General features: G+C 32.3%; 1 protein-coding gene and 1 long non-coding RNA gene across 2 annotated transcripts in view; both read right to left on the bottom strand.

Annotated features, from left to right (window-relative positions):
• Window positions 1-12,146: 12,146 nt before the first annotated feature.
• The window catches only part of LOC139498758 (uncharacterized), a 30,622-nt gene continuing 16,549 nt past the window's right edge, over window positions 12,147-26,219 (bottom strand). The window contains exons 5-10 of the mRNA XM_071287296.1: window positions 26,049-26,171; window positions 25,290-25,469; window positions 23,642-23,749; window positions 22,031-22,117; window positions 15,849-15,927; window positions 12,147-12,860 (exon numbers count right to left, since the gene is read on the bottom strand). Coding sequence (XP_071143397.1) covers window positions 12,272-12,860; window positions 15,849-15,927; window positions 22,031-22,117; window positions 23,642-23,749; window positions 25,290-25,469; window positions 26,049-26,171 — 1,166 coding nt within the window. The 3' untranslated portion in view covers window positions 12,147-12,271. The remainder of the gene's footprint in view (window positions 12,861-15,848; window positions 15,928-22,030; window positions 22,118-23,641; window positions 23,750-25,289; window positions 25,470-26,048; window positions 26,172-26,219) is intronic.
• On the bottom strand, window positions 17,255-20,655 carry LOC139498761 (uncharacterized). The gene is made up of 2 exons (XR_011658006.1): window positions 20,397-20,655; window positions 17,255-18,246 (listed from the first exon to the last, which is right to left on the bottom strand). It is a non-coding gene; the product is annotated as an uncharacterized lncRNA (long non-coding RNA).

Genomic DNA, 26,219 nt, shown 5'->3' with positions numbered 1-26,219 from the left:
ACTCCATTTTAATTCCCCTGTACCCATATCATATATACTTACTCTATAGATAGATCATATACATGTATCTTATCTCATTCTATCCCTAGTTTGTTTACTCTTTGTCAGCATACAAGCGAGTTTAATATTTTGTAACTGAGACTATATGATGATGCTAGCCTTTATAGGAAAGCTTATTTCCCTTTTGCAAACAAAACTGTTACTACCGATGCTGCTACCGAATTGCTGATGGAGAAGGAATTGGAAGAAGACATTGATCATTGTGTTGATGATAATGTGCTACCTTTAGAAACTGCCCTGAAACGACTGAAATCTAGGAAAAGAGCATACATGAGTGGCGAGAGGTTGTGCGGTCTTGCCATGCTCCATGTTCATCGCGATAAGGATATCAGCAGACCAAAGTTATGATTCTAAAACAATTTGACTGAACCCACCATAGAAATAATTGGCAAACTCTACTGAATCGATGTTTGTTCTATGTTCTGGCGGCAGATTTAAATTGATATTTGGATGATTATCTTACATACAAATTCAAATAAAGTTGTTAAAAATTTGGTATTAGTAAAAGTCTTTAAATATGAACAATTTATATAAAACTGTCCAAATTCAAAACATTATCAAACTCTCTAAAAATGCCTAGAACGCAGGATTTTGCACCATTCATTTCATACCCTCCAAAAAAATTTAACGCCTCGCTTCGCTCGGCTCAATTATTTTGCCTCACTAAAATAAGATGCCTAGTTACGGCCTTGGCCACAGGAAAATGTCTGAGCATGAAAAAATTTGGACAGTTTTTACCTAGACTTAGTGACTTCACAAACAGTTGTTTTAAAGGTTCTTGAATGTACAGTGATCTCGAATATAGCTAAATACCACAATGCCAAAGGATCTACCCACTCCTTTTATCTGCTTTGCTCGAACTATTCTTGGTGATATCACGAGTACATTACCCGTATTCTCCAGTTATCTATTGAATTTACATTCGTCTCAACTCGGCCGATTCCGTACCTTCATAGGAGAGTAGCGGATTATACCGAGGATTGCTGGGACTATTCTTGGTGATATCACGAGTACATTATCCGTATTCTCCAGTTATCTATTGAATTTACATTCGTCTCAACTCGGCCGATTCCGTACCTTCATAGGAGAGTAGCGGATTATACCGAGGATTGCTGGGACTATTCTTGGTGATATCACGAGTACATTATCCGTATTCTCCAGTTATCTATTGAGTTTACATTCGTCTCAACTCGGCCGATTCCGTACCTTCATAGGAGAGTAGCGGATTATACCGAGGATTGCTGGGACTATTCTTGGTGATATCACGAGTACATTATCCGTATTCTCCAGTTATCTATTGAGTTTACATTCGTCTCAACTCGGCCGATTTCGTACCTTCATAGGAGAGTAGCGGATTATACCGAGGATTGCTGGGACTATTCTTGGTGATATCACGAGTACATTATCCGTATTCTCCAGTTATCTATTGAGTTTACATTCGTCTCAACTCGGCCGATTCCGTACCTTCATAGGAGAGTAGCGGATTATACCGAGGATTGCTGGGACTATTCTTGGTGATATCACGAGTACATTATCCGTATTCTCCAGTTATCTATTGAGTTTACATTCGTCTCAACTCGGCCGATTCCGTATCCCCATAGGAGAGTAGCGGATTCTACCGAGGATTGCCGAATGATTGAGTTTACTGTTTTGGGGTATTATAAAGCTTACCGAAGATTAAAATTTTGTTTATACACTGGAAGTTTTTTCAAAAGAAGAACGTTGACTTTTGTAAATACATTTGGAATTGTGAGGGCTTGTTATACTACTTTGTACAACTCAGTTATTTACTCTTAAAATTGATTGATTCCGTGATTTATATTTGGCATTTAACAGTGTAATGTTTTAATGTATCCTTTGATTAATTGTTACGTTATATAACCAATGCGTTTCATCAATATTGAAGTCATTATACGAAATGTACCTAAAAAATTAGGTAACATATTTTAGCCGTCTAGAACTTTGTGAATTGACCCATAATTTTGTGCTGTGAAGACGAAACAGAATGTGTCAATTAACAGAGTCCTAGGCTGCTCACAGTAAGAGCAAGAGATACATGTAATTCAAATATAATCGTAAACATGCGGAAACAACGATTTAAATAAATAGTCCAGCCCAGAAATTAAAGCTTTCATCGTATCACAGTATATGACAACAGCTAGATTTATCAAACGCAAATCATAAAATTTTGTTGACCTAAGGAAACATCTTTCTATAAATGTGTTAACTTGGGTAAAGATTTCAAAGGCTAGTGGTTTATACATAGGGTCTAATTTTTGTAAATGCGATAAAGGCGAAAGTAAGGGAGCTACCATTTGATTTTTATGGGGGGGGGGGGGGGGCTAGGATGAAAAATTTTGTCCTGCATTTTTTTTAGCTGTAATCTCTGTCCTGCCTTTTTATTTTTCACTCTGTTCGGTCCTGTCTTTTTTTTTTTGGTAACTGCTCGACTTCTTCTGTCGGTCTGTCAGTCGGTCTTTCCGTCCGAAAGAAAGAACACTTTTGTCAACATTTCGTTGTCTTCTATGAAAGGGAATGGTTTTATAGTTAGTCTGCAGCTTGGTGACGTAGAGTGGTAACGGTTACGCAATTTTGACATCTGCGCATGCCGTGCAGCCACTTTACAGATAGTATGATTTTTTTTTACAACAATCTTAGTACAAGGAAAGTTTTCCTTGTTAGTGTCAATTTGTAGCGAGTAAACAATTTTCACATCCGTGTAGACTCTTTCTGTTTGCTGATATTTTGAAATTTAGCAACACTCATTGTGCAAAGAAAAGACGAATTTGGTTTTCGTCAAACTTTTACCCTGCTGCATGGAAGAGAAAATCACGCATTTTTCCAACCGTTATATTAACTCTACATTAATGTTCTTGATTTGTAATTATAACTACTTAATGTGTAAATGCAATTTCATAACGTGTTAAGGTATTTTCTTGGTTCGTTTCATGAATTTCAACAATTATTAAATTGTGTAAAATCAAATTTCTTTATTTGATCAATTACATTTCTTAATCGTAACTTTAAAATTTTTGATTCAAATTATAAATATTTTAATTATAAAATGGATTTTCTAGGTTTGTATAGGACATATATTTGTTTCCAAATCGAAATATTAAGAGGGCTGTACATTCTATCTGGGTAATGTAAATTCTTAGTTTGTCAGAGTCACTCATACATTTGGAAAAAATAATAAATAATTTAACTTGTTTCTCAAAAAAAAAAATGTTGATCTATGTCATGTCGTACCTTTGCCAACTCGTACATCCTTGTTTAAGAATGTTTTTCCTCTTGTTTTTGAATTTTTGCCAGATATTGGGAATTCTCTGGTTTTATCCATGTAGTGCCGTGAAGATAATTCCCCCATTAACCCCTTCTTTTCTTTTCATAATTTGATAACATATAGTTTAAAAAGCCAAATTTGAAAATCCTATAAAATTCTTCTTATTTTTTTCATAACTTTTGAAAGAAAAAGACGCCAATGTTAAAAGTCTAGAGAGAATAATTTCCCGCCAAATTTTCAATGGCATATAGCTCGAAAACAAGCACACGGACCCATACTTTTTTTCCTATCTTTTTTTGGCTACTTAATTCGTATACTGACTAATTATACTAGTCTTTTTGCTTTTAGGTCTATTCCTTTTTTTAAATGGTCTGTACTGGCAATGAACTCTCCTACATGTAACAATATCTAGTTCTTATTAGAGCTTTCTTACAAATTGACGAAAGGTATGTATGCTTGACGAATCATACGTAAGACTCGTTTTAGGGATACTTTATTTTGACATATTTAAATAATAGTCGTGGAACTTCGGACAATTATCGTGCATGCAACGACACTTATTGAATTGGATTTTTCTTGAGATATATTTAGGATTTCGGGACGTACGATAGGTTAGCATATGATTATTTATACCACAAAATAATAAAATGAAAATGAAATAAAGAAAAGATGATCTTCATACTATGCCATATGCCGGTGCTCGTTTCATAACTTTTGAATCATCGCCTCTCCCCTGGTAATAGTCATTGCCAATTGTCCTAAATGTGTATATATGATACACCGGAGCAATGGAACGGTTATTTTAGCGTATAACTGCGTTTTGCCTATAGTCCTGAACATTCATGAAATATTAGCCACTGGACGATAAGTGACAATTTCGCGTCTATCTTCCAAACATGTGTACTGTTAAATCGTCATTATAAAATCCACAATTTATATAGTGCAAAATTGTAGATTTATTTTCTTTATATACAAAGTCTTTTTTTCTAGATTTATTCAACATTACTTTTAAAAAAAATTGTAGCATAATTTTTAATCTCGATATTCCATTTTAACAATTTGCTGAAAGTATACTGTAACAAATAAAAATAAATGTGAATGTTGTCGTTAAATTTAGACTAACGAACTCCAATAATGTCATTGAAATGTTAATCGTGAAACTCGTGCTTAAAAAAAATTCCCGCGGAAATGTGTGTACTCGTGGTTTACGTAAGTAACGTATCGGACGTAAACTTGTGTATTTCACACTATTTTTCTCTGTTTTGATTATATTAAACGTATCGAACAGATTTGTTAACAATAATGATTTTGCCCCGATCTCAATTAAAATTTAATGCATTATATAATATTTTCATCTGTACTAACTTGAATTAATTTATCTTTTCCTCATATACGTGTTATACGATACGTCGATACGGATACGCCAGCAAATACTTGATTAATGCAAATACTCTATTTGTAAGAAAGCTCTATTTAGTACATGCGACTGACTAACTATATATAAGCGTTGGAACGAGTCCGATTTAACAACACTTGTAACTTTTCATTTTTTACATACCATTTCCAATTCGACGAATGTGCGAAGAAAATAGTCCAATCCCACTTACCAGGTAGTAAAAAGTATTGAATTCAAATTGAATATTCCAATGATACTACGTACATGCACCAACTTTAAAGATACACAGGACCATGTTTATATCTTTACGTACATATACATCATGTACCAGATATATAAATGTATATAAATGTCATGTATAAGTGGAAAACTTTAAGGAAGTTTTTAAATTCACAGTAAGTGAATACATACTTTATGCTGACTTCTGAGTGCATTTTCCAAATCGGAAGTTGCCCTTTATCATTTTTATATTGTTTGATGTTTGTAGATTTTAGATACGCTTCTTTGTAAGAAAATGAATAGACCTGTTGTTGTTCACCGGCGACAAAAGTTAAGAACTTAAAAATTTAAGAAGAAAAAAGCGAATACCACACATGTGAACGTTACTCTCTTGGATAATGCTTTTTACATCGCGTTTAAATATACCACTGATAGATATAGACAGCTGTGGTATGAGTGCCAATGAGACAACTCTCAATTCAAGTCACAATTTATATAAGTAAACCATTATAGGTCAAGGTACGGTCTTCAAAACGGAGCATTGGTTTACATCGAACAGCAAGATATAACACGCCCAAGAAAATCACTAGTGTAAAACCATTCAAACGAAAAACCAACGGTCTAATTTATATAAAAAACGAAAAACGAGAAACACTTATAAACAACATAAACAGACGACAACCACTGAACAAGAGATTCCTGACTTAGGACAGGTGCTTACAATTGCAGCGAGACTAAACGTTTTAAAGGTACCAAACCTTCTCTCTTTTCTGAAACAGTAGTATAGAAACGTCGCACGATACTAGTGTTATTTTTGGTGAAATCGTAGACGAGACACATTCATGTCACTAAAACAATAAAAATTATATTCTAAAGTGTTATATATCATCTTAAAGCTTTTAAAGTCTGCTTCCAGATTATTGCAATTTTGTATATGTAACAGACCATTTTCATTAAGTAAAAAATCAATAAAACCTTCATTTTTGAATATTTTTTCTTTGTCCCGTGTTACACTTTAATTTTTTGAAATTCTTAATATTGTAAAAAATCATATAAAATATTCCACCAACCATAATAAAACATTTGTCTAAAAAAAAAACACGTCATTATTGGTCGATGATGTAATGTCGGTTTCTTTCTTCGAAAAGACTGATTTTTTTAGAAACGGGATGAATATGATACAAATAAAGTTTCCCATGCACGAAAAATTGCCGTCATTTTTCTAAATTGTCCCCAAAAAGCGGAATAACAGAGCAATCACCATGTCGTAAGTAAATAATTTTTATACTAGTATTTTGTACAAAGCTCACACTTTCGCCTCATGCAACTACAATGTATCTGGGTTTTTTTTTTAAATAATTTCTTTTTATTCGATTTGAATAACAATGTACGACATTTTGTCCCCTTCAAACCCAATTGATATAGGGTTAAGTTTATAAGTTTTTTCATGATATTTATTTGATACAGTGCTATTCGCTACCTAAAAAAAGTAAAGAGGATGAAAGTACAAATAATTCTCTCTATTTTAATATTAAAATCTCATGAATTTGATCTAAAATACAAGATATAAGATTAAACTATAATGTCCGATAAAATGTCCCCACATACAATTTTGACGTTATGTACGCGTAGTTATGTAACAAATTATACGAATGTTACGTCTAATTGTCATTATTCACGGCCGACACTCGGCTAACCGAGAGATTGGTCGGTTAATCTATATTGAGTATGCGGCTATATGGACGGTTGGTCTGTTAATCGGGTTGGTTATACGTCTGTTAAGAGTAAAACGCACAATTTAATGTCAAATTCTGTTAAATATACAGATTTTTGGCATATTATAAGAACCAAATGAAAAAAAGAAAAGTGTCTGACAAAATAATATCTATCATAGTACATTTTCCACCTGTAAAAACAATTTATAGTCTGCGTATTTTTCAGCAAAACTAAAAGGCGTCGCGCAGGTATGTAGTATTTATGCTTATACGCACAGCAATTTTTTACCACGTTTTAGTGAAAATTATGGGAATCAAGTCTGTTAATGGGTTGGACAATTAAAATTGTGTCAGTTATTTAGCCACGACAATAGTTTTGCTACCTTTATATTTTCCTATTGAAAAAGTTAAGAATGAGATGTTCTTGAGTAAATAAAATGACAATACGGTGCAACAGTATCCTTCTAGTAAGAGCATTTTTATTCTGACTTTCTTTGCATTTTATTGAAGGGTGTGTCACTTCAATTTAGCGTGATATAGATTGGCCGCTGAAATATGCATGCATTTATTATTAACGTTTTCAATCAGCCTTAATATTTGTGTCTGTTCAAATTAAAGTAGCACGTTCTAAAATCCGACTGAAGGTGTCTTTCTGATACAGCACTGGGTACAGAAGATCTTTTTTTATTTCCTGTTATGGGCCCCAAAGGGCATAAACATTAGAACATCAATAATTTTCATAATACAATACAAACAATGATGTAAAAAAAAGATTAATGAGAACTATTTAAGTTAAGTTTAAGTTCTTAAATAATATGTAGATAAAGAATCTATAATATGTGTTTTTGTTTAATACTAATGCATTTTAATGCAAGTGTGGTTGAAATAGGTAACAAACAAGCAACCTAAAAAGAAAAAAAGAAAAATAGATAAACATATAAAAAAGAAGATGTGGTATGATTGCCAATGAGACAACTGTCCACAAGAGACCAAAAGGACACAGACATTAACAACTATAGGTCACCGTACGGCCTTCAACAATGAGCAAAGCCCATACCGCATACTCAGCTATAAAAGGCCCCGATATGACAATGTAAAACAATCCATACGAGAAAACTAACGGCCTTATTTATATATATATAAAGAAATGAACGAAAAACAAATATTTAATAAACAAACGACAACCACTGAATTACAGGCTCCTGACTTGGGACAGGCACATACATGAATAATGTGGCTGGGGTTAAACATGTTAGCGGGATCCCAACCCTCCCCTAACCTGGGACAGTGGTATAACAATACAACATAAGAATATATGTATAGTACACAATAAGTTAGAGCAATTGTTCAATATATACATATAACGTGTTGTCGTTCTCATATGCACATGATATTTGTCACTGGACGTTAAACCCTAATTCGTCAGTATCAGCCAATTATTTCTTTTCTTCTATTACTTGATCATAATATGTTGTTTACAAATCATTCTAAAGAAGTAAATGGAAAGGATCGAATGTAGCTACATTTGGTTATCTTAAGTTTTAATTAATTTTATTCCGTTTAGTTCCTTTCTACATAAGTGCAGAGGAGAACTGCAGTTGTCCGCATGTAAACTTCTAGCATTTGTCACCAATTTGAGTACATCGCAATCCGTTACTGTTTCAACACCCAGGTGTTTCATGTCCGTATTCTTAAACAATTATTATTTTTTCTCTCTTTTTTAGCAATGCACCACTCTCTACTGTCCTTATCTATTATTCTATATTCTGCATCTCCATTCGGTGTTGTTATGCCACTTTTCTCTACATTTTATTTATCTTACTCATTTTTCTTTCTCTATTCTTTATATTCTAGCATCCCAATATATTTTAGTTACTGATGTTTAGTTACATTACGACGTTTATCTCTAATGTATATGCTTGTTACTAATGTAGATGACATTTGAACAGAATCCACAAGATTTGGATGAAATTAATAGTTAATTTACTTTAATATTACACTTTTTGAAACCATTTTTATCAATTTTCAATTTCTATTGTCTAAATTGTTCATTGTTCATGTGTTGTTTCCGTATATTTTATGTTTCATTGTTTATGTGTTGTTTCCGTATATTTTATATTTCAGTGTTCATGTGTTGTTTCCGTATATTTTAGCCGTTCGTCTTGAGCCTACCCATGATCCGACAACATCCCACATAATAGCAATAAAATTATTCCTTTATTGCCATTCATAACTCTTAACAGACCAATTAACAGACCGAGTTTTATACATCCGACCCATTAACAGACCAGGTTTTAAATGAAAATTGATTTATGTCACCAAAATACAGATTTTCGTGAAGATTTTTCACACAATGATATTATTATGGTTAACAAACATAATGTCTGTCTTTTTTTCGATGTTCAAAATATTGCATGCAAGTAAATTCGAAGTATGTGCCATTCTGTGTACATTTTGTGTGTGTAAAATGTGTATAAATTTATTGATGAGTAACCCGCCTTTTCATTTCATAGAACGTTTATCGAAGCTAGAAAAAAATTATTACACCACTGGATTCAGGAAACTAAATTGTTTTGTCAGACATGAATATTTTTTATAATAAAAATATTTTTAAAAAGTTATACAATGAAACATACTAAACTTGCAATGATTTTCTCGATAACAGACTTTAGCCAACCCGATTAACAGACCAACCGCCGATATAGCCGCATACTCAATATAGATTAACCGACCAATCTCTCGGTTAGCCGAGTGTCGGCCGTGTTATTGCGATATTCACATACAATTTGAAATACAGCAAGTTTTTGGTTGCTCGTTAAGAAAACTTTAAATGTTTTAGATAAAAGCTCTACCAATTCATTGGAGGGGCGAGATTTCCTCGCAGAACTGAAGTGGATTCCGGACTTTGTTATTATGATCGACAGACCCATCCTCTACAATGCAAATTAATAGAAAGGAAAAAAGCTAATATTCCCGCTGATTCCCTTGTACATATTTGTGCAGAACTCAATGACACTGGCATGCTAACTATACTGAAGTCCATTCGCCTCGACATTCTGGATTGTATGAACTGAGTGCATTTGAAGTGCGCTGTGTATTAACAAGAAATTGATTGCTTTTGTAATTAAAATGTGTATTATTCAAACGATTTCAATTTAATTTACATTTTTTAATTTTAATTTGCTGATAAAAAGCTTAGTATCTATTATCTAAGAAAAACACGAATCTAAAGTTCTTTAGGTATTTCAGTAATAAAATCCGTAAAAAATTATTTTAGAACTTGAGCCATTGTTAAAACGTGCATTCTAACGTTTTTGTTTTGGCGAACGTCTTCAAGTGTGTAACGTTAGGTGACACCAGTATCGTGCGACGTTTCATAACATCACAACATAGAAAAACACACTATAAAATATCAATTGAAATGACTACACTCAATCAAAAAACGAAGTGACACAAATAAGCACACAATGAACGAATAAACGAGTCAAACTAACAAGAAAGTTAGATTTGAGAGTACTCGCAGTTACTGACAGCTAGATTAAAGCCAAAACAATTAACTAATAATAATTCATGCATCAGAGGATAAAATCAACTAAAAGACATCCGAGGGATTTAGTATTTTAACGTCATGGACAGTCAAAGAAGACATGACATACTATATGTATTGACAGGGCGTGTGTGTGTCTCAATACATCCCGTTTGAAAAGAATACAAATTTAGTTATGTTTTAAATTGCTGATGACAAAATCGATATTAGTGCCACTGTAAACTGATCTAATTACAATTTTGGTAAGATAACCCTTACCAATAAGTTTGTTTAAAGGTTAGACGACTTTACACGGATCAGTTCACATAGTAATTTCCGTGCTTTCAGTACATATTTACCGTTAAATTTAGTTTATTATCTACTTTAAGGACCAACATAAATTATCTATTTTACACCCAACGGCATTTGTACTCGTACAAAATGAAGGTGATTTTGTTGTTAGTATTTTCGGCGGTTTTCTAACAGAGCCACGTGAAACCTTCATTCAAACATGTTGTATATTGAAAACTGTACGGTTGCATAATATTTTTTACATCGTCTTTATTTAAACTTTGGTGGATAGTTGTCTCATTTGGGAATTATACCACTGTGACATCTCCTTATTTTATTGATTACTAAGGTAGTCTGGTATATGCAGCCCTGTGTTAATTTATGTTCATCATTTTCATTTTGCATAGTTTTTTTCTGTTCCATATATTCTATTATCGGACTCAGCTCTTTTAGTTGAGTTTAAATGCGCGTATTGCTTTATGTTTGTTTGTTCCACATTGGCAAGATATATCAGGGGAGGGTTGAGATCACATAAAACATGTTCCCCCACCGCATTTTCGCATCAGTCCAAAGTCAGGAACCTTTGACCTTTGTAAATCTCGTATGATTTTAAATTTGGTTCATATATATGTTGAGGAATTTAGTGGGACATCATATTTGCTGAACAAGTATACATGTACATCATTGTGCTGAAACTTGTCTCCGGGTGAGGAATTGTCTCGCTGTGTTAAAGACCCTTTGGTGGACTTGGGCCGTCTTTTGCTCTTTTTTTTGAGTTGTTGTCCCTTTAACATGAACATTTTAAATGTGCAGAATTTAAAGTTTGAAACAAAAACCTTGGCAAAAATGTTCTAGTCCGCTGCATGCAGCATCGTTTCTCAAAAAATAAATTATATGTCATATAGCTGAACGTTAAATAATTGAAGATGTCGATTTTAAAGTAGATACTTCGTTAGGGAGCTACCATTACATTGAAATGGGGGGAAAAGGGGGGGGGGGGTGGCTAGGATAAAACATTTTGTCCTCAGTGTGTCTTTAGTTGTGATCTCTGTCGTGATGGCGTCCTAAAATATTTCGAAGGATTATCTTATACCATGTTTAATTGCTTCCTTGCTTTGTCCCTGAATGTTTCTGTGTTGGCTTATTAAAGTCCAGCGAGAAATATTACAAAACATTATGACCAGTTATTATCAGTGAGATATGGTATTAACTTGTTTTGCACTAGGTCGACACGCTATGTGAAATCGTTGACTCAAAAGGGAATGGAGATAATGAAAACATATCACCCTTCCAGGGCAAATAATTTAGACGTCAACCTGAAAACAGAATTTGATAGTAATGGCAAATGTTTGGTAGATATGCACCGAATACCAATTATAAACTACATTTTTGTAAATTGACACATTTGGAAGCAAACACACGACCTTCCCAACTCGGGATGAGACCACTACCACGAGGAGGTTGTTTTTCTTTATGAAGGTTTGTCCGAAAAGACAAGTGAACTTAATAATAATGCACATAACATATTTGGTGTGCGTGTTGTTGTGTTTGGTCCGATTACTTCTATTTGTCATCTAAGTTTTACTCAACATCAAGTTCACCCTTTTCATACAGCAGCACTTGTTTGTTGTCTTAAAGTAATAATCACAAATCTTATTTGGAAAACAAACTTTATGAGAATATCTTTACAAGTTTCAAAATAAGTAGGCAATAATAAGTACATTTTTTATTCTTAAAAACTGTTATAGTTTCTGGAAACACTGGCATGAAACACCTTTGTATCAATCATTATCTTCCTCATTCTTGAAATGATCATAAAAGTCCTCATTGTCTAAAGCACTCTTAAGATTAGAGTGATCGTAAGTAGGGTCATCAGTAACTGCGGTCGGTAGGTGATCGTATACTTTTGTTATCGGGTCTTCTTTTTTCTGTACGTTATTTAGATGGTCATAGTCTTTATTGATATCGTACGGATCCAATTCTTCTTCTGTGTAAGTTGTAATTGGTTCTGCCAGACAATAGTCGCTTGAATTTCCACCTTCAGAAGAATTCCCGGTTATATTTATTACTTTTGGCATATCATATTCGGTTTCACCAACTTTTCTCTGATGCTCAATGCAGTTCAAATTTGTTAAAATAGAACTGTTTGCGTTTTGATTCACATTTTTTGAATTCGGAGTCTGGTCATATGTAATGTTATCAACTGCACGAGAGGAATTCAACTTTCCACTTCGTGGACCAAAGTTTTCATTGTCGATTTCATGGTATATTGGAGCCTTCGATATTTCGTGGTTACTAGGCAACCCAACTGTATCTTGCAGACGACTATTATTTTGTGACTCGTGGGAGGTTGGTTTCTTTCTAGACAGCCTAAAATAAAGTATTGACCAATCAGCTATATATATATATAAATAAATAAATAGAAAAATATGTAAAACATTTCCAATAGTTATCAAAGGTACCAGGATTATAATTTAGTACGCCAAACGCGCGTTTTGTCTACATAAGACTCATCAGTGACGCTCATATCAAAATATTTATAAAGCCAAACAAGTAAAAAGTTGAAGAGCATTGTCGTGTATTTGCAATTTCTTCACTGCAAATCCTTGTATATTCTTTAGAATTTTCCGAACAAATGGTTTTACAATCGAATTTGATTACAATACTAGTTGTAAATTTTTTAAACCAACTTTTATCTTTAAATCATTTCGGACTGAAAACTACTGATGGTAGACTGTTTATTGAGCTGAATTGCCGCGAAGTAGTTCTACTGCCGACAAGGAACATAACCTGATTCACACTTGAGTTTTTATATTACAATTTTATAAATAAAGTTTTGGAATGTGCTTTATCTTACCTGTTATAGATTTATGGGGATATGATTGGTTAACGGACTACACGTGGTGACTATATATATTACGTATAGGGTGCTCTAAACGCTCTTAAAATACTTGGTTAGTTACCATATAGGGTTAGCAACCATATGGGGTTAGTAAGGAGTTACTTTCCTTTCAAAACAAAAAAGATGCCACAACCCTTTATAAACACAACACGGTGTTGAGGAAAAATCTGAAAGGATTCAACAGACGAAGAAATTGATGATGAAAGGTTGAAATAAGTCCGTAAAACATAATTGAAGCTAACAGGTTGTTATTGTTGGCATACCGGAGTTACTCCCCTTTCAAACAAAACAAAAGAAATCTGACAGATTCGACAGACGAAGAAATTGATACATGTAATGAACGATTGAAATAAATTCATAAAACAAATTTAAAACTAAAAAGTTGTTACTGTTGGAATTTGTTTTCTGTATAGACAAATGGCAGTAGGATCTTAATACTAGTCAAAATACCACATGTGAAGATAGTCGGTAAGATAAATTCGTAAGACGGTGTGCTAGTAACCTAAAACGATATATATGGGGTCATTAAATTCCATATTGGGATTCGAGCTTTGCTCTCATCCCATATAGAATTTACTGACCCCATATACATCGTATTAGGCCGTGTTCACATTGACCTAAATTCGGTGTTGTGTTAGTGTAACTCACACGTAAACTAAACACAATTGCGTTCCCATTGATAAAACTCAATGTTTACATGTAGTTTAAATCATGTTTTATCTACACACAGTCGATAGTCAATGTAGGCCTTGTGTAGGTTAAGTGTACACAAAACTAGGCATTTAGGACATTAGTTTTACCGTGTATAATATTTAAGGAGGAAACTATTTTTGAGTAAAATTGATATTTTTGATAATTATTAGTATAGTTCTATACAGAATTTCTTTACAGAAATTGTTGTCTAAATTTAACAGATTTTTTTTTTTGTTGAAAAAAAAATAACGTACATTGTACTGTATTAACCCCTGATCAAGACTCAAAGCAGCATCATTGCCGAACCCATAAGGCGGCATCTAATTGATTTTCCGGGGAGGGGGGCTATTGTAGTTGAGTATAAAACATAAAGGCAAAGGGGTGGGTTGGTGAGCTATAGATTACACTACACCCCCGCTCCCCCTCTCCCTCCCCAAAAAATGAAGTAAATAGTTGCTGCCTTATTCATTTGAAAAGATGTTCCCGAATCGACTTGACGTACCCAGAAATATTCGCCACTGGTTTTTACTCAAACAACGATTCACGCATAAATGTATGACTAAAAAAAGTGTGAGGGAAATGATATGTTTGTCTTGTATCTCAGATCCGTTAAATAACACATAAATTAAATAAAAAAAAAATATTACCCTATTCCTTTACAAAATACTCCTTGGAGAAGAAATTATACCATTTGAAACAAACAGAAAAGATAAAAATGTAGTGATCCCTAATATCTCAATCCTTTTTTTTTTCGGCTGTAAACACGCTGCTGCAGCTAACGGTTTCTAATGCGTAATCGAGACATCTCTAGTATATATATTCAAACTACTGCAAATTATATAAATGGCTTTCATAAAGTAGCAACCACTTAACTTAAAAAAAGGGGGAGTTTTTTTTGTTTTTTTTTATCTGAGTCAGATTTTTTTTTTCGCGCGTACGTTCGATGCTGGTCATCAATTACTTTTTTCAATATTTAACACTTTAATGTATGGGGAAACTCTTGATTCAGAATATTTTTTTTATCATCTGTATGACAATTTTTTATGATTTTATCAAATTGGGGATCGGAATATTTATATTATTATTGAAATCAAATGGTTGTTTCCTTACCGCTAGATAAATTGTCCAAAAATTTTGAATTCAGTTCTACAATTCAATTCAATTCAATTCAATTCAAAGCTTTATTTTTAAAGTCGGCATGTCACATAACAAATAAACATAAGCTACGTAATGAACATTTAAATGACATATAGTTTACAAGTGGGAACAAATCTTATGTACAGGTAGCTAAACAAGGTGTATAGATGTGAACAAATGTAATGTGAAACCAGTGTACTCTACACTAAACTAATTGTAAACATGTTTACTCTACACGGCGTTTGGTGTGAACACGGCCTTATATTAGGTCACTCACACACCATGTAACTTATATCAGAAGATTACATACTCTGATTATTTTTCAATACTTTTATGACAACGTTCTTTTAATAGATCGATATAAAATTCAATTACATGCAAACAAAAAATCTGTGTATGTATTTACAATAATTATATTGAGTCCCTACACATGACCTTTTAATGACCTTTTTACGTCGGTTACTTTTTAGTGTTGCTATCTCATTGATGTATGCCTAATATTTTCTTTTGTTTAATTCATACCACGTTTGATAAAGTATTCAGTTTTTGTTATGATCCATTATGATTATAAGAGGATTCTGGTGGTCACTAGATGTGAAATTACACGGACAAAAATACTATAGTACCTTCTTTGATGAATAAAAACGAGAACTGAAATCACTGCAATAACAACTATAATTGATGTTACAATTCCAGCTGCTATGCCTGCAAAATATATTATATACATACATATAATTGTAAAAAGTATGTTAATACTAAACTTGATATAAAAATGTTCTGTTCCATTTTATTGGAAAATATAGAATTTCATAAACACTTATGTTGAGTATTTTAAAGAGCTTGTCTCACAGAAAACCATGCAAAAGTGTCCAGGAGTGAATTTTGCGGAATCCCTTTAAATTTGGTACACACAACCCTTAGGCCATGCCAATATCACTTGCAAAATGTTTTGCTTAAATTTTATCGGATAGCCAAGTTTTGTAGCGCCATCTATTTTCACCCTTTTTTTACGGGAAAATTTCCAAATTCAAGGGTTTTTTATTGATTTTAATCCACCAAATAATTAGTTCTAGCCATGAAAAATATCTATTTCGTTCAAGGCATATGATAAAGCATTATTAAGGAAATAAAAAAATGTAAGTAATAAATATATATTGGATTTTTTTATAGTAGGATCTCTATGTTTATTAAACAGGTGTTTGAGGAATTGGTTATTTTACCAAATTTAGGACCTGAAGAAATGCTATAATATAGAAAAGGTGAAGCTGTAATTAAAAGATGAATACATCAAAATGAACTACTATGATAGCTTAAAGAAATATAAAAAATCCACCCATGGCAAATATTTAGAAATATATTTTTTATATATCACTGTACGGCTACTTTTTATAGAATTTTTATAAACATTTTCATGTAACTAAATCTTTTTCTTAACACAAAACCACAAATTATGGTGCAATTCTTATCAAAATGAGTGATTTTATACTTCAGCTGCTGTTTCTTATTAATTCAAAGCAATAGCATAGTGAAATTAATAATCAAAGTACTAAAAGCTCTCATGGAAAGCTCCATTTCACAAATGAAAAAAAAAAATGGTTTGATTCAAAATCCAAATCCTCCAATTTGAAACTGCTTATTTCATGTTTTGTCGTTCAACTGTTTCCATTATTATATCTGGCACTTGCTTGTAAATGCACTTTAATATTCAAAATGAAATATAAGCACTGACATGTACTGGGTCTGCATATTTATGCAAATGTAATGTTATTGGAAATCATACATAATACTCATGAACATTCATTTGTTTGTAATTATGCCCGTTATTCAGTATTTTGGTCCAATAGTACCTGATATGGAGGCTGTAAAATTAAAAGAAAAACACAAATCCTAGTCACAACGAAAAAGTTTAATTACATATAGGTCAGGTCTGAAAGGTGATGACAGAATAACTTGTTATAAATTTTTAATGAAAAAAAAACCCATCACGATCTTTTATCTTTTTTGGTTTGTTTAAATGCAATAAGACACTGAATCCTTTACATCTCTTTTTAATAGCCCATAATGACATTCAAATCATTATCATGATTACAGAATTTATAGTTCATAAAATCATTGATACCAGTTGACTTGACAAAAAAATATCAACTTTCAGTTTACAGTAAAAGTAGCCATATCATTGTCCTTGTAAAAGTCTATGAATGGTCACTTCTATTCTGGCTTATAATTTTCATTGTATATTCACAAAAACAAGATCAACACATCTAATATCTACCCCATAATTCCTATTTTTGGTAGGTCCTTTCTATCGTCACTTATTCACTATCATTTTCAGAAACTGACACTTTGGTGGTTGAGGTCTCTGATTTTTTTTTTAACAGAAAACATGCTTTGATTCTTTTAATTTTGTTAAGTAGTTAATCGGTTTCCTTTTTAACAAAGTATCCAACTTGAGTAACTATTGTAGTTTATGTAATTTGGAGCTTCATTCTGGCTTATTACCATGCTTACATGAAATCCGGAATTTTTCCAGCCTCACAGATACATGTACAGTATAGGTAGCTTAGGACTTGCAGTGTGAATCTTAATACTTTTCTCTTACTGCGATGTACCCTTTCCAACTCCATTTTGTTATGAATTTCGCTGACATTTTATTCAGTATCTTACATGTATGTTACTACAAGTTCAACATACCGACCAAATTCACACATGAATATTTGCACTATAAAACCTGGAAATTCAGTCTTGTCCTATGTCCTATCCTATCAAATACTTTTAATTTCTATCCATTTGAAACATTTTGTATATGTTTTATCAAGTTTAAAATTTCTCCACATCTTCTATCATGATTTGTTCAGATCAGGACACAAACAGAAAAAAAATAACATGTGTGTCATTCTAAACAGTAAGTAGCTTCAACTGCTGAATTTTCATTTATAGGCGGCTTGTTTTCTTGTGCATATGGGTTATACTGCTCTAGCAACGAATAGCTTCAGAAGTATGTGCTCACTAAATAGCCTGGACAACCTTAAATATGAAAAAAAATCATTGTTAAATATACAAATAGAACCCTTTTGAACAGAAACCAAGTTATGACAGAAAGAAAAAAAATCTTATATATAATTAAAAACAATTTTAAAACAATTTTAATACAATCAACAATAATGTTGGGTTGCTGTCCCATTGACATATAATCCACACCTCCTTTTACTCATGTGCATGATGTGTGTAAAACAATGATGTAACTATTCCAAATTTCAACATTAGAAATACATGTATTCCGACCCTGAGAACAATTTCTATTTCGTTTACATGGTTAAAATTGGAATGTAAACAAAATTGATTAATTTAATTTCTAATTTACTTTACTCATTTTCAAAATAACGAATTTAAATCATGAGAATAATTATGAGAGTGACGGAGTATAGTTTCCTGCATAGAAATACATAGTCCCCTCTTGCTTAAAATTTCTTTATACTGGAACAAAATGCTATATACTAAAATAATCTATAATTTGGCATGGTGTGTTGTAATACATATCAAGTCAATATGTTTAAGCATGATGAATAATTATATATATAAAAGGTGTGAAAACTGGGTATTAGACATGTTTGATTGAATCAGACGTAACATAATTTGTACTTGTTATGTAACCTGTCATTATAAAAGTATATACATGTACTTGTACCAATCATAAAAAAAGGTCAAAAACTGATTATTTGTGTGAATTTTCTACGGAGGGACGGACAGACAGACGACAGACAGACAGACAAGACAGACAAGACAAAAATCAACATTTTTTCATATCAAAACAATTTACAAAAAAAACAATATTTGACAGGCAAGAATCAATGACAACAGACAGACAGACAGCATATTTTCATATCAAAACAATTTACAAAAAAAAATATTTGGCAGACAAGAATAAATGGCAACCGCTGTTTAATTCATTCCCAGTTTATACGAATAATAAGGAACAATTTAGAGCTTGACATAGATGTACTACATGTACTACATGTACTACACCTGTTATTGTAATGTTGATAATTCATATGAAGGATATATACATGTATATATATATCACCAATGTTTTTAATTTGGGAAACTTTTATCATTAGATTGACTTTCATATGCCCGATTTATGTATTTGATAGTAAATTACTTGAGCCCTTAGTTTACCAAATAATCTTGCAACATTATCCAAAATTCTACTGAAATATAATGCTTAAAATAGAGTTTTGGTGCATACATTTGTACATTGTATGTCATGCAGTTTGCAATGTAAGAGACAATTGATCAGCTTCGCCATGAGCCCATGTTGCTATTTCAAAAATGAAAGTTCAATAACTTCTCAATGCCATATCTGACAGAATGATAGACCTACAGACAAAGTTATACCAGAATAAGTCCCATTAACGGGTATAAAAAGTATTAACTATTGAAATATATGTACAATGTAAATCTAAATGTGTTATTATATATCTTGCCAATATTATATTCATGATATAAATATTTATGTACGTACATTTCTCGTTTTTATGTAGATCAGACCATTCCAAGTTTTTCTGTTTGAATGGTTTTACACTAGTAATTTTTTAGGCCAGTTACAGCTTGCTGTTTTGTGTAAGCCAAGGCTCTGTGTTGAAGGCCGTACCTTGTATAATGGTTTACTTTTATAAATTGTTACTTGGATGGAGAGTTGTCTCTGACATTGGCACTCATACCACATCTTTCTATATCTATATGTCAGATGGTATAATATGTATTTTGACTGCAGGTACTTTTTATACTATAAGGTATAGACTGTTCCTGGTGACTGTTACCGAGAAAATCACCCCCTCTTCCTAGGAGTGATTTTCTTATAAATTAGGTTCGGCACAGACAATGGACTTGTATTTGTAATCCCAAACTGTAAAAGGATTACAGCTGCAGTTAAATTTCTTTATAATTATAAATATTGTACATGTTATATCACAGGTCTGCCCTTAACAGAAATTTCCACTAGGAGGTTACATGGACTAACGATACAGTCGTCCAGTTTTATATGAACGGATCCCCCCTCTTTTGCAACCCCCTGGTTATGTTGGGTGTGTATCGGCTTACCCTTCTTTAGTTCTTAATAAAAGATATGCAACCAATGATTCATTTGTTGTATTTTATATATAATTATTATTTACCTGATGTACATGCTGTATGCTTCTGTTCAGTTTTCTGTACGAAGTTCAAGATCTGCTTTAAACTTGACGTTCGTTGTGATCATAATAGCAACAGCAAACTAAATTCCTTCTCCACTTAGCCTCAACATTATCTCTTGGTGTCAGCTCTACGTTTTTGTAATATCTTATTATCTGACACTCAATGACAGGACATTTTCATGCAAACATGGCAAAGCTCTGAGCTGACAAAATGTGAGAAAACTCTTGACTTGTCTCTTCACATTGCAGCATTAACATCAATATAAATTGTGATGTATCTTTATGTCACCCAAACAGCTTATGTAAGGTCCTACTATCACAAAAAGGCTTAGTTGATAGTTTCTGGGAAGTCTGCATCTCATGGTCTGAGCAGTTACCTTCTTTATTGTAGTGTGGAGAACAATATAAAGGGAGATAACTCTTGATAACAATCATTCAGTGAAAGCTACAATATCTTATTTATTTATATGTTATACCTTTGCAAATTGTTTTATATGAATAAAAATTTTAAAAATGTTCAAAATTGAACATTTAAATTGATAATAACATCATGTTTGGTTTGATATATGCCCAAAATTAGTTTAGTTAAAAATGCGGGAAAAGGCTTGAGGTGGGGTTTTAGAACAAAAAATAAGGATATTTTTACTAATTTGCCATGGGTGGATTTTTTATATTTTTTTAATCCAATAAAAATTTGTGGAAAGAAATTTATTTCATGTATTTCTGTCTTCACCTTTTCGAAAACCAACGACTTGAACTTGGCTAGTAAATGACTTATACAAAATAAGGCATTAAAGAGAGCACCCTTTAAGTGTGCAAAAAAAAGAAAAATGCTTTATAAATGCGTAATTTATGATCTTTTACATATATTTCCACAATATAAATGGCTAGAACCCCAATAGAACTAATTTGGTGACTTTTAAAATACTTTCAAATAAACATATATTTGAAGGAATTTTTGGCTGATTTTGTCCAATTATGCAAATTAACTTGTTACTAAAAATAGACGCAATTCAGAGAAGTCTCAAATATATTTTCTGGTTTCCACTGAACCTAAGATATGAAAAAACTTCATTTGCTGGAAAAATTTTAACCAACCTCCTGGACGACTTTTCAAATTTTGCATGGTTTTCTGTGATACAAGCTCTTAAGATGTAGGCAAGAAATAACAACGAAATTTTGTCTAAGGATCAATTTGGATTTCTGTATCAGCAATACCCAAGCCTTATCCCGTTTTGAAATATATATTGTCAAAACTAAATTTAAAGTACATAAAAGGAATAAACAAAAGCATCAGCCAGTCCAACAGAACAAACAAAGAACGAGCATCCTATTCTTTATAACATTTTAGTAACATTTTTCAACTGAGAAAGAGACTTTAGAAAAAGCGGTTGCTTACGACTTAATTTACACATTTGTATTTATCATTATTAGATATTAAGTTCGAAAAAGACTTATTGATAAAGGTTTATATAATTATACTTTATTACTATCACAAATTGTCTCTTTATCCAACTTACAAATGCGAAATGATGACTTGTAACAGAGAAAAATCAACTGATTTTTTTTTTATAAAAATATTGTCCTCACTAGTAGTAATAAATTATCAAACTTACTTCCAGAATTTTCAGACTGAACATTTTTCTGTGGCGTCATCGAAAGGTCTGGAAGCGAAATTATATCCCCTTTATCATCATCTGTCCCTGTTATACATTTTAAGATATGCATTGATTCAGTACTATTGTATTTCAATAATGTAATAATAAAAATATAATAAATAATGGTTGTAGCAATATCAAAATAATAATAATTTAGGATCGACAAAAATTCCTAAAATATCAATTCATCTCGGCCTTTTGTAAGTGTTTTTCAACTTATATGTTCGTACTCTTTTAATTTCTTCGTTAACTACTATCAAATGATGTATCAATATATTTTTTAGTTATAATTAGAACATATAAATATATTTGCTGCAACTCCTTTGATGTATTCTTCTCTAATGAGAAAGGTAAATATGTTAGATATTCCTACTGGAGGTATATATGAGTAGAAGATTGAAGCTGGTAATTTTCCCCTTTATACATTTTTTGCAATTTTGTCGACAGGTTATATGTATTACTTTGGAAAATAACGCATTTTCAACAACAGAGAGTTCTTGTTCTGCTATGAATCATAGTTTATGATCGAATTCAGTTATAAAGACCCGTCTAAATTGCATTCAATAAACATTCACCGTTAACTTGCTTTGTTTTATTTTCATATACTAATCACAAATGTTTTTCACTTTCTTGGCCCGGGGTTTGCCTTAGGAACTATCTTACAGTGTTTATATCACAATTCGTTTGCTATGACCATGTATCTATATATTGTTGGTTCATCATTAACTCAAAGATTTCTTTGGCATTTCAGTATATTGGAAAAAATTCAACGTGAATCTGTCTTCTATGTAGTTTGTCGACTTGATTAGCTAATGACGTTATAGCCGTAACATGTCTATTATTGGCGTTGCATAATTACATTTTCTTGACGTTACGTTGTTACTAGATATTCATCTAGACATGAATGGCCATCCCGTCTGCCTGTATACCTTTTGTTGGAAGGACAGTAAAACGAGTTTCTGAGGTAAAATTGTCTGTAAACAACACGTTGACGTGTTCCTGCCTGCAATATTCTTATTGTCTGATTCAGATTTGCATAGCTGAGTCTCGGCAATATGGAGGCGCAATTTTTGTTTAATGATTCAAGTGTGGGTATGAATTGAAAGAATTGTTTCACAATAAAAAAAAATCCTTAAATAATCATTGATGGGTTTCAAATTTCGTTTTTGAAAACTCGTGTGACTTGTGGGGATGCATAAATACCAAGTAACGTCCGGTTAGGGTTTTCGTTTGTCAAATTTTAAATTTCTGCTTTGTGACGATCTAATGAGTTAAGCGAATTATTACCAATTTTAATGTGCTATGATCAACATGTAGAATGTTACCATTGGAGTAGGATATGTCTGATTCTGTTGAGCCTAATATTGCTTTATCTTTAGATTTCTGTATTATGAATAAGAATTGATAGGTCGCTAGTTTTTTTCTATGTGTTGTTTTATCTGTTTTGTTTCTCTCTTTCATTGATTATTCTCTTTATATTTATTTTTCTTGTATGTTTCAAAATCAGAATTATCAGTGTTCGTGTGTTTGTTATCTTTTTTTTATTTTTTTTCTTCAATTTTTACCTACCGAATCTACAAAAAAATCGCTTTTCGTCGCTATTACAGTTTGTATCGTCTTTTCCTCCGTCTTTTGTCAAAATATAACATTTTTCAGGTTGAAGGTTTTCTGTTAAGTCTGAAACACAACAATGTTTAATAAACTAACTACTACACGAGAGATTTTGAAATGGCAGTTTAATTGGATAAATATAAAATGCACAATGACCACATCAACTGAGAGTGACATGTATGCACTGTTTTCTACAATTCATGTCGAAGAGACATGTACATTTAAAAAGCTGCACTGATTAATAAGTTTTAAATTCATACCCTGATTTGACACGTGAAATGAATTTGATAATGTCATTCCTCTGACGTCTTTCAACAATGATCTTTGTCACGATGTTGTCGATAATATTACTTCAAATGAATAAGGAATGAAGAGAAAAAAAGAACCTAGTGTTTTCTACTCTATTTTCTTTAGATAACACACATTTAATGGAATGACGAGAATAATTGATATCAGTACTAGTATTCTAATATAAAAAATATTCAGCACATGTACTGACAATGTTGACACCGGCAACAACGCTCATTTGTGAATAATTTGTTGTTCGTCTTTATATGCATTATCACTCCATTTGTTTTCTATGAAGTTGTTTCAAATTATAAATTGTTGAGCAGACTGCGAATTCATATGATAATATAAGGTTGATTATTCGTCGCCTACACATTGGTCACAGTGAAATTTGAAAGATATATACATTTGGGACATCAAATTGTATAGTGTCATCTTTTCATGGCTACGATGTACACGAGATACATGTACACGTGGGAACAATACGAGCTACGACATGAATGACACGAACCCCTTAAAATTACCAACCCAAAACTAAATTAAACTGATAAATAATTTGACTAAAGCCAGAAAAAACTCAACTAGTTCACAAAGATTGTGTACACCGTTAAGGGTAAAACAGTCGTGTACATATGTTTAGCTGATAAAGTCTGCAATAGGTCAAACTAGTTTAAGACCAAATTTGTCGAATTGCAGTCGCGTAGGATTTAGTTTTTTTTTTCGTTTTGACGCTTTCCAATGTTTTTTTACAAAAGACTTGAAAAACAAAGTATGCATTATTATAAGCCTATTGTATCACGGTTCACAAGGAGAACGAAATAAATCATCGTTTGAAAGTTCTGTCTAAAGTCAATTGCATATGTTTCAATACATGTGTATCCTGAGACTAACTTATATTAGACCGCTAATAACACATGCTAGCGACAAATACTGAATTCCAGGGAAGACAAAAAGCAGTAGTATAGAATGTAAGTATTAATTTAAACTCGTACAAGCTCGGGGTAAATCAATGTTAAAAATATGGCACACAGTCAATAAAAGTAAAATGCATTTTGCCAGTTAAACCACGAAAAATGCGATTTAAAATTGTATGATTATTATTTGTTGAACCACCGGCACGCTATACCATATCAAATCTCTCTGAAATTCCTAATTTGGCTTTTTTTTTGTTCACAATTTAGGGCACGCAGTTTACCCATTGCCTAATTAAAAAAAAAGTGAACTACTGACAACTAGTTAAAATGTATACAAAATAAGGAAAACATATTTCAATTGTTGACCTTAATATAACCTATGAATGGTGATGTAAATTTCTTACATGGTTTTCTAAGTAGAAAAGTTTCTGTATATCTTGTCCCACTTGTCCAATATGTTGGAAATGAAAGGTTTAAACACAAACTGTCAGAATACCATTTTATAAACGAGCCTTGTATTTCGCATTCCTCTGCTGCAGCAAAGTAGTTTTTATCATGTTTATATTTAAGTTCTGCACCATTATCTGTAACATTTATTTGATCAATTACAATAAGGAATACAGATACAAATAAACGCGTCTACAGGTCAGCAGATAAAAATGAACAATAAAGGTCCCGATTAGAGAATACTTTTAATCACATTTGTAATTCATAATCAAATGCTTGTCATCAACAATGAATTCTTTAAAGACATAAGAAGTATACGGATCTAAACAAAACGCTCCTGACAAGATTTTTGGGCTTTCACATTTGGAGGAGTAAAAACAGTTGTGATATCACTCACCCGTCCCCTGTTCATTATTAAAAGGTCGAGCCCCTTAAGGGACATTTTCTAAAAATTAGATACTGTATCACACTGAAGCAGAAAGACCCTTCATCTTTACAGGTCAGAAACCTGTTGCGTCATCAACGTGATAAACTTCCTTGTTTAGGAGAGATCATGAGTTCGAAGGTCCCTATGATATATTTCGGTATTTTTTTGTTCAGTATGACAACAAGCATGCAATGCAAATGTTAGTATTTTAAAATTTTAGAATAAGAAAAAAAGAGTTGTTCTATTTTAAATTTTGTAAATGAAACAAAAGTGTAGAAATCTTCCTTACCACAGGTAACATAGTAAACTGTATCGCACTTCTTGTAAATCCGTTTGGGTTTTCCACTGTCACAACCATCTACGGCGATGCATTTGTCTCCTCTGTTTGCAGAACCAAAGTCGGGAAGTCGATCTGAAAGGGGAAATATAAGTTGAAATTATTCCTATTTAACTTATTTAT

This window comes from Mytilus edulis, chromosome 12 (assembly GCF_963676685.1).
Source record: "Mytilus edulis chromosome 12, xbMytEdul2.2, whole genome shotgun sequence".
NCBI lineage: Eukaryota > Metazoa > Mollusca > Bivalvia > Mytilida > Mytilidae > Mytilus > Mytilus edulis.
Note: the sequence above shows the minus strand (reverse complement) of the source record. Positions and strands in the feature narration are given on the sequence as shown.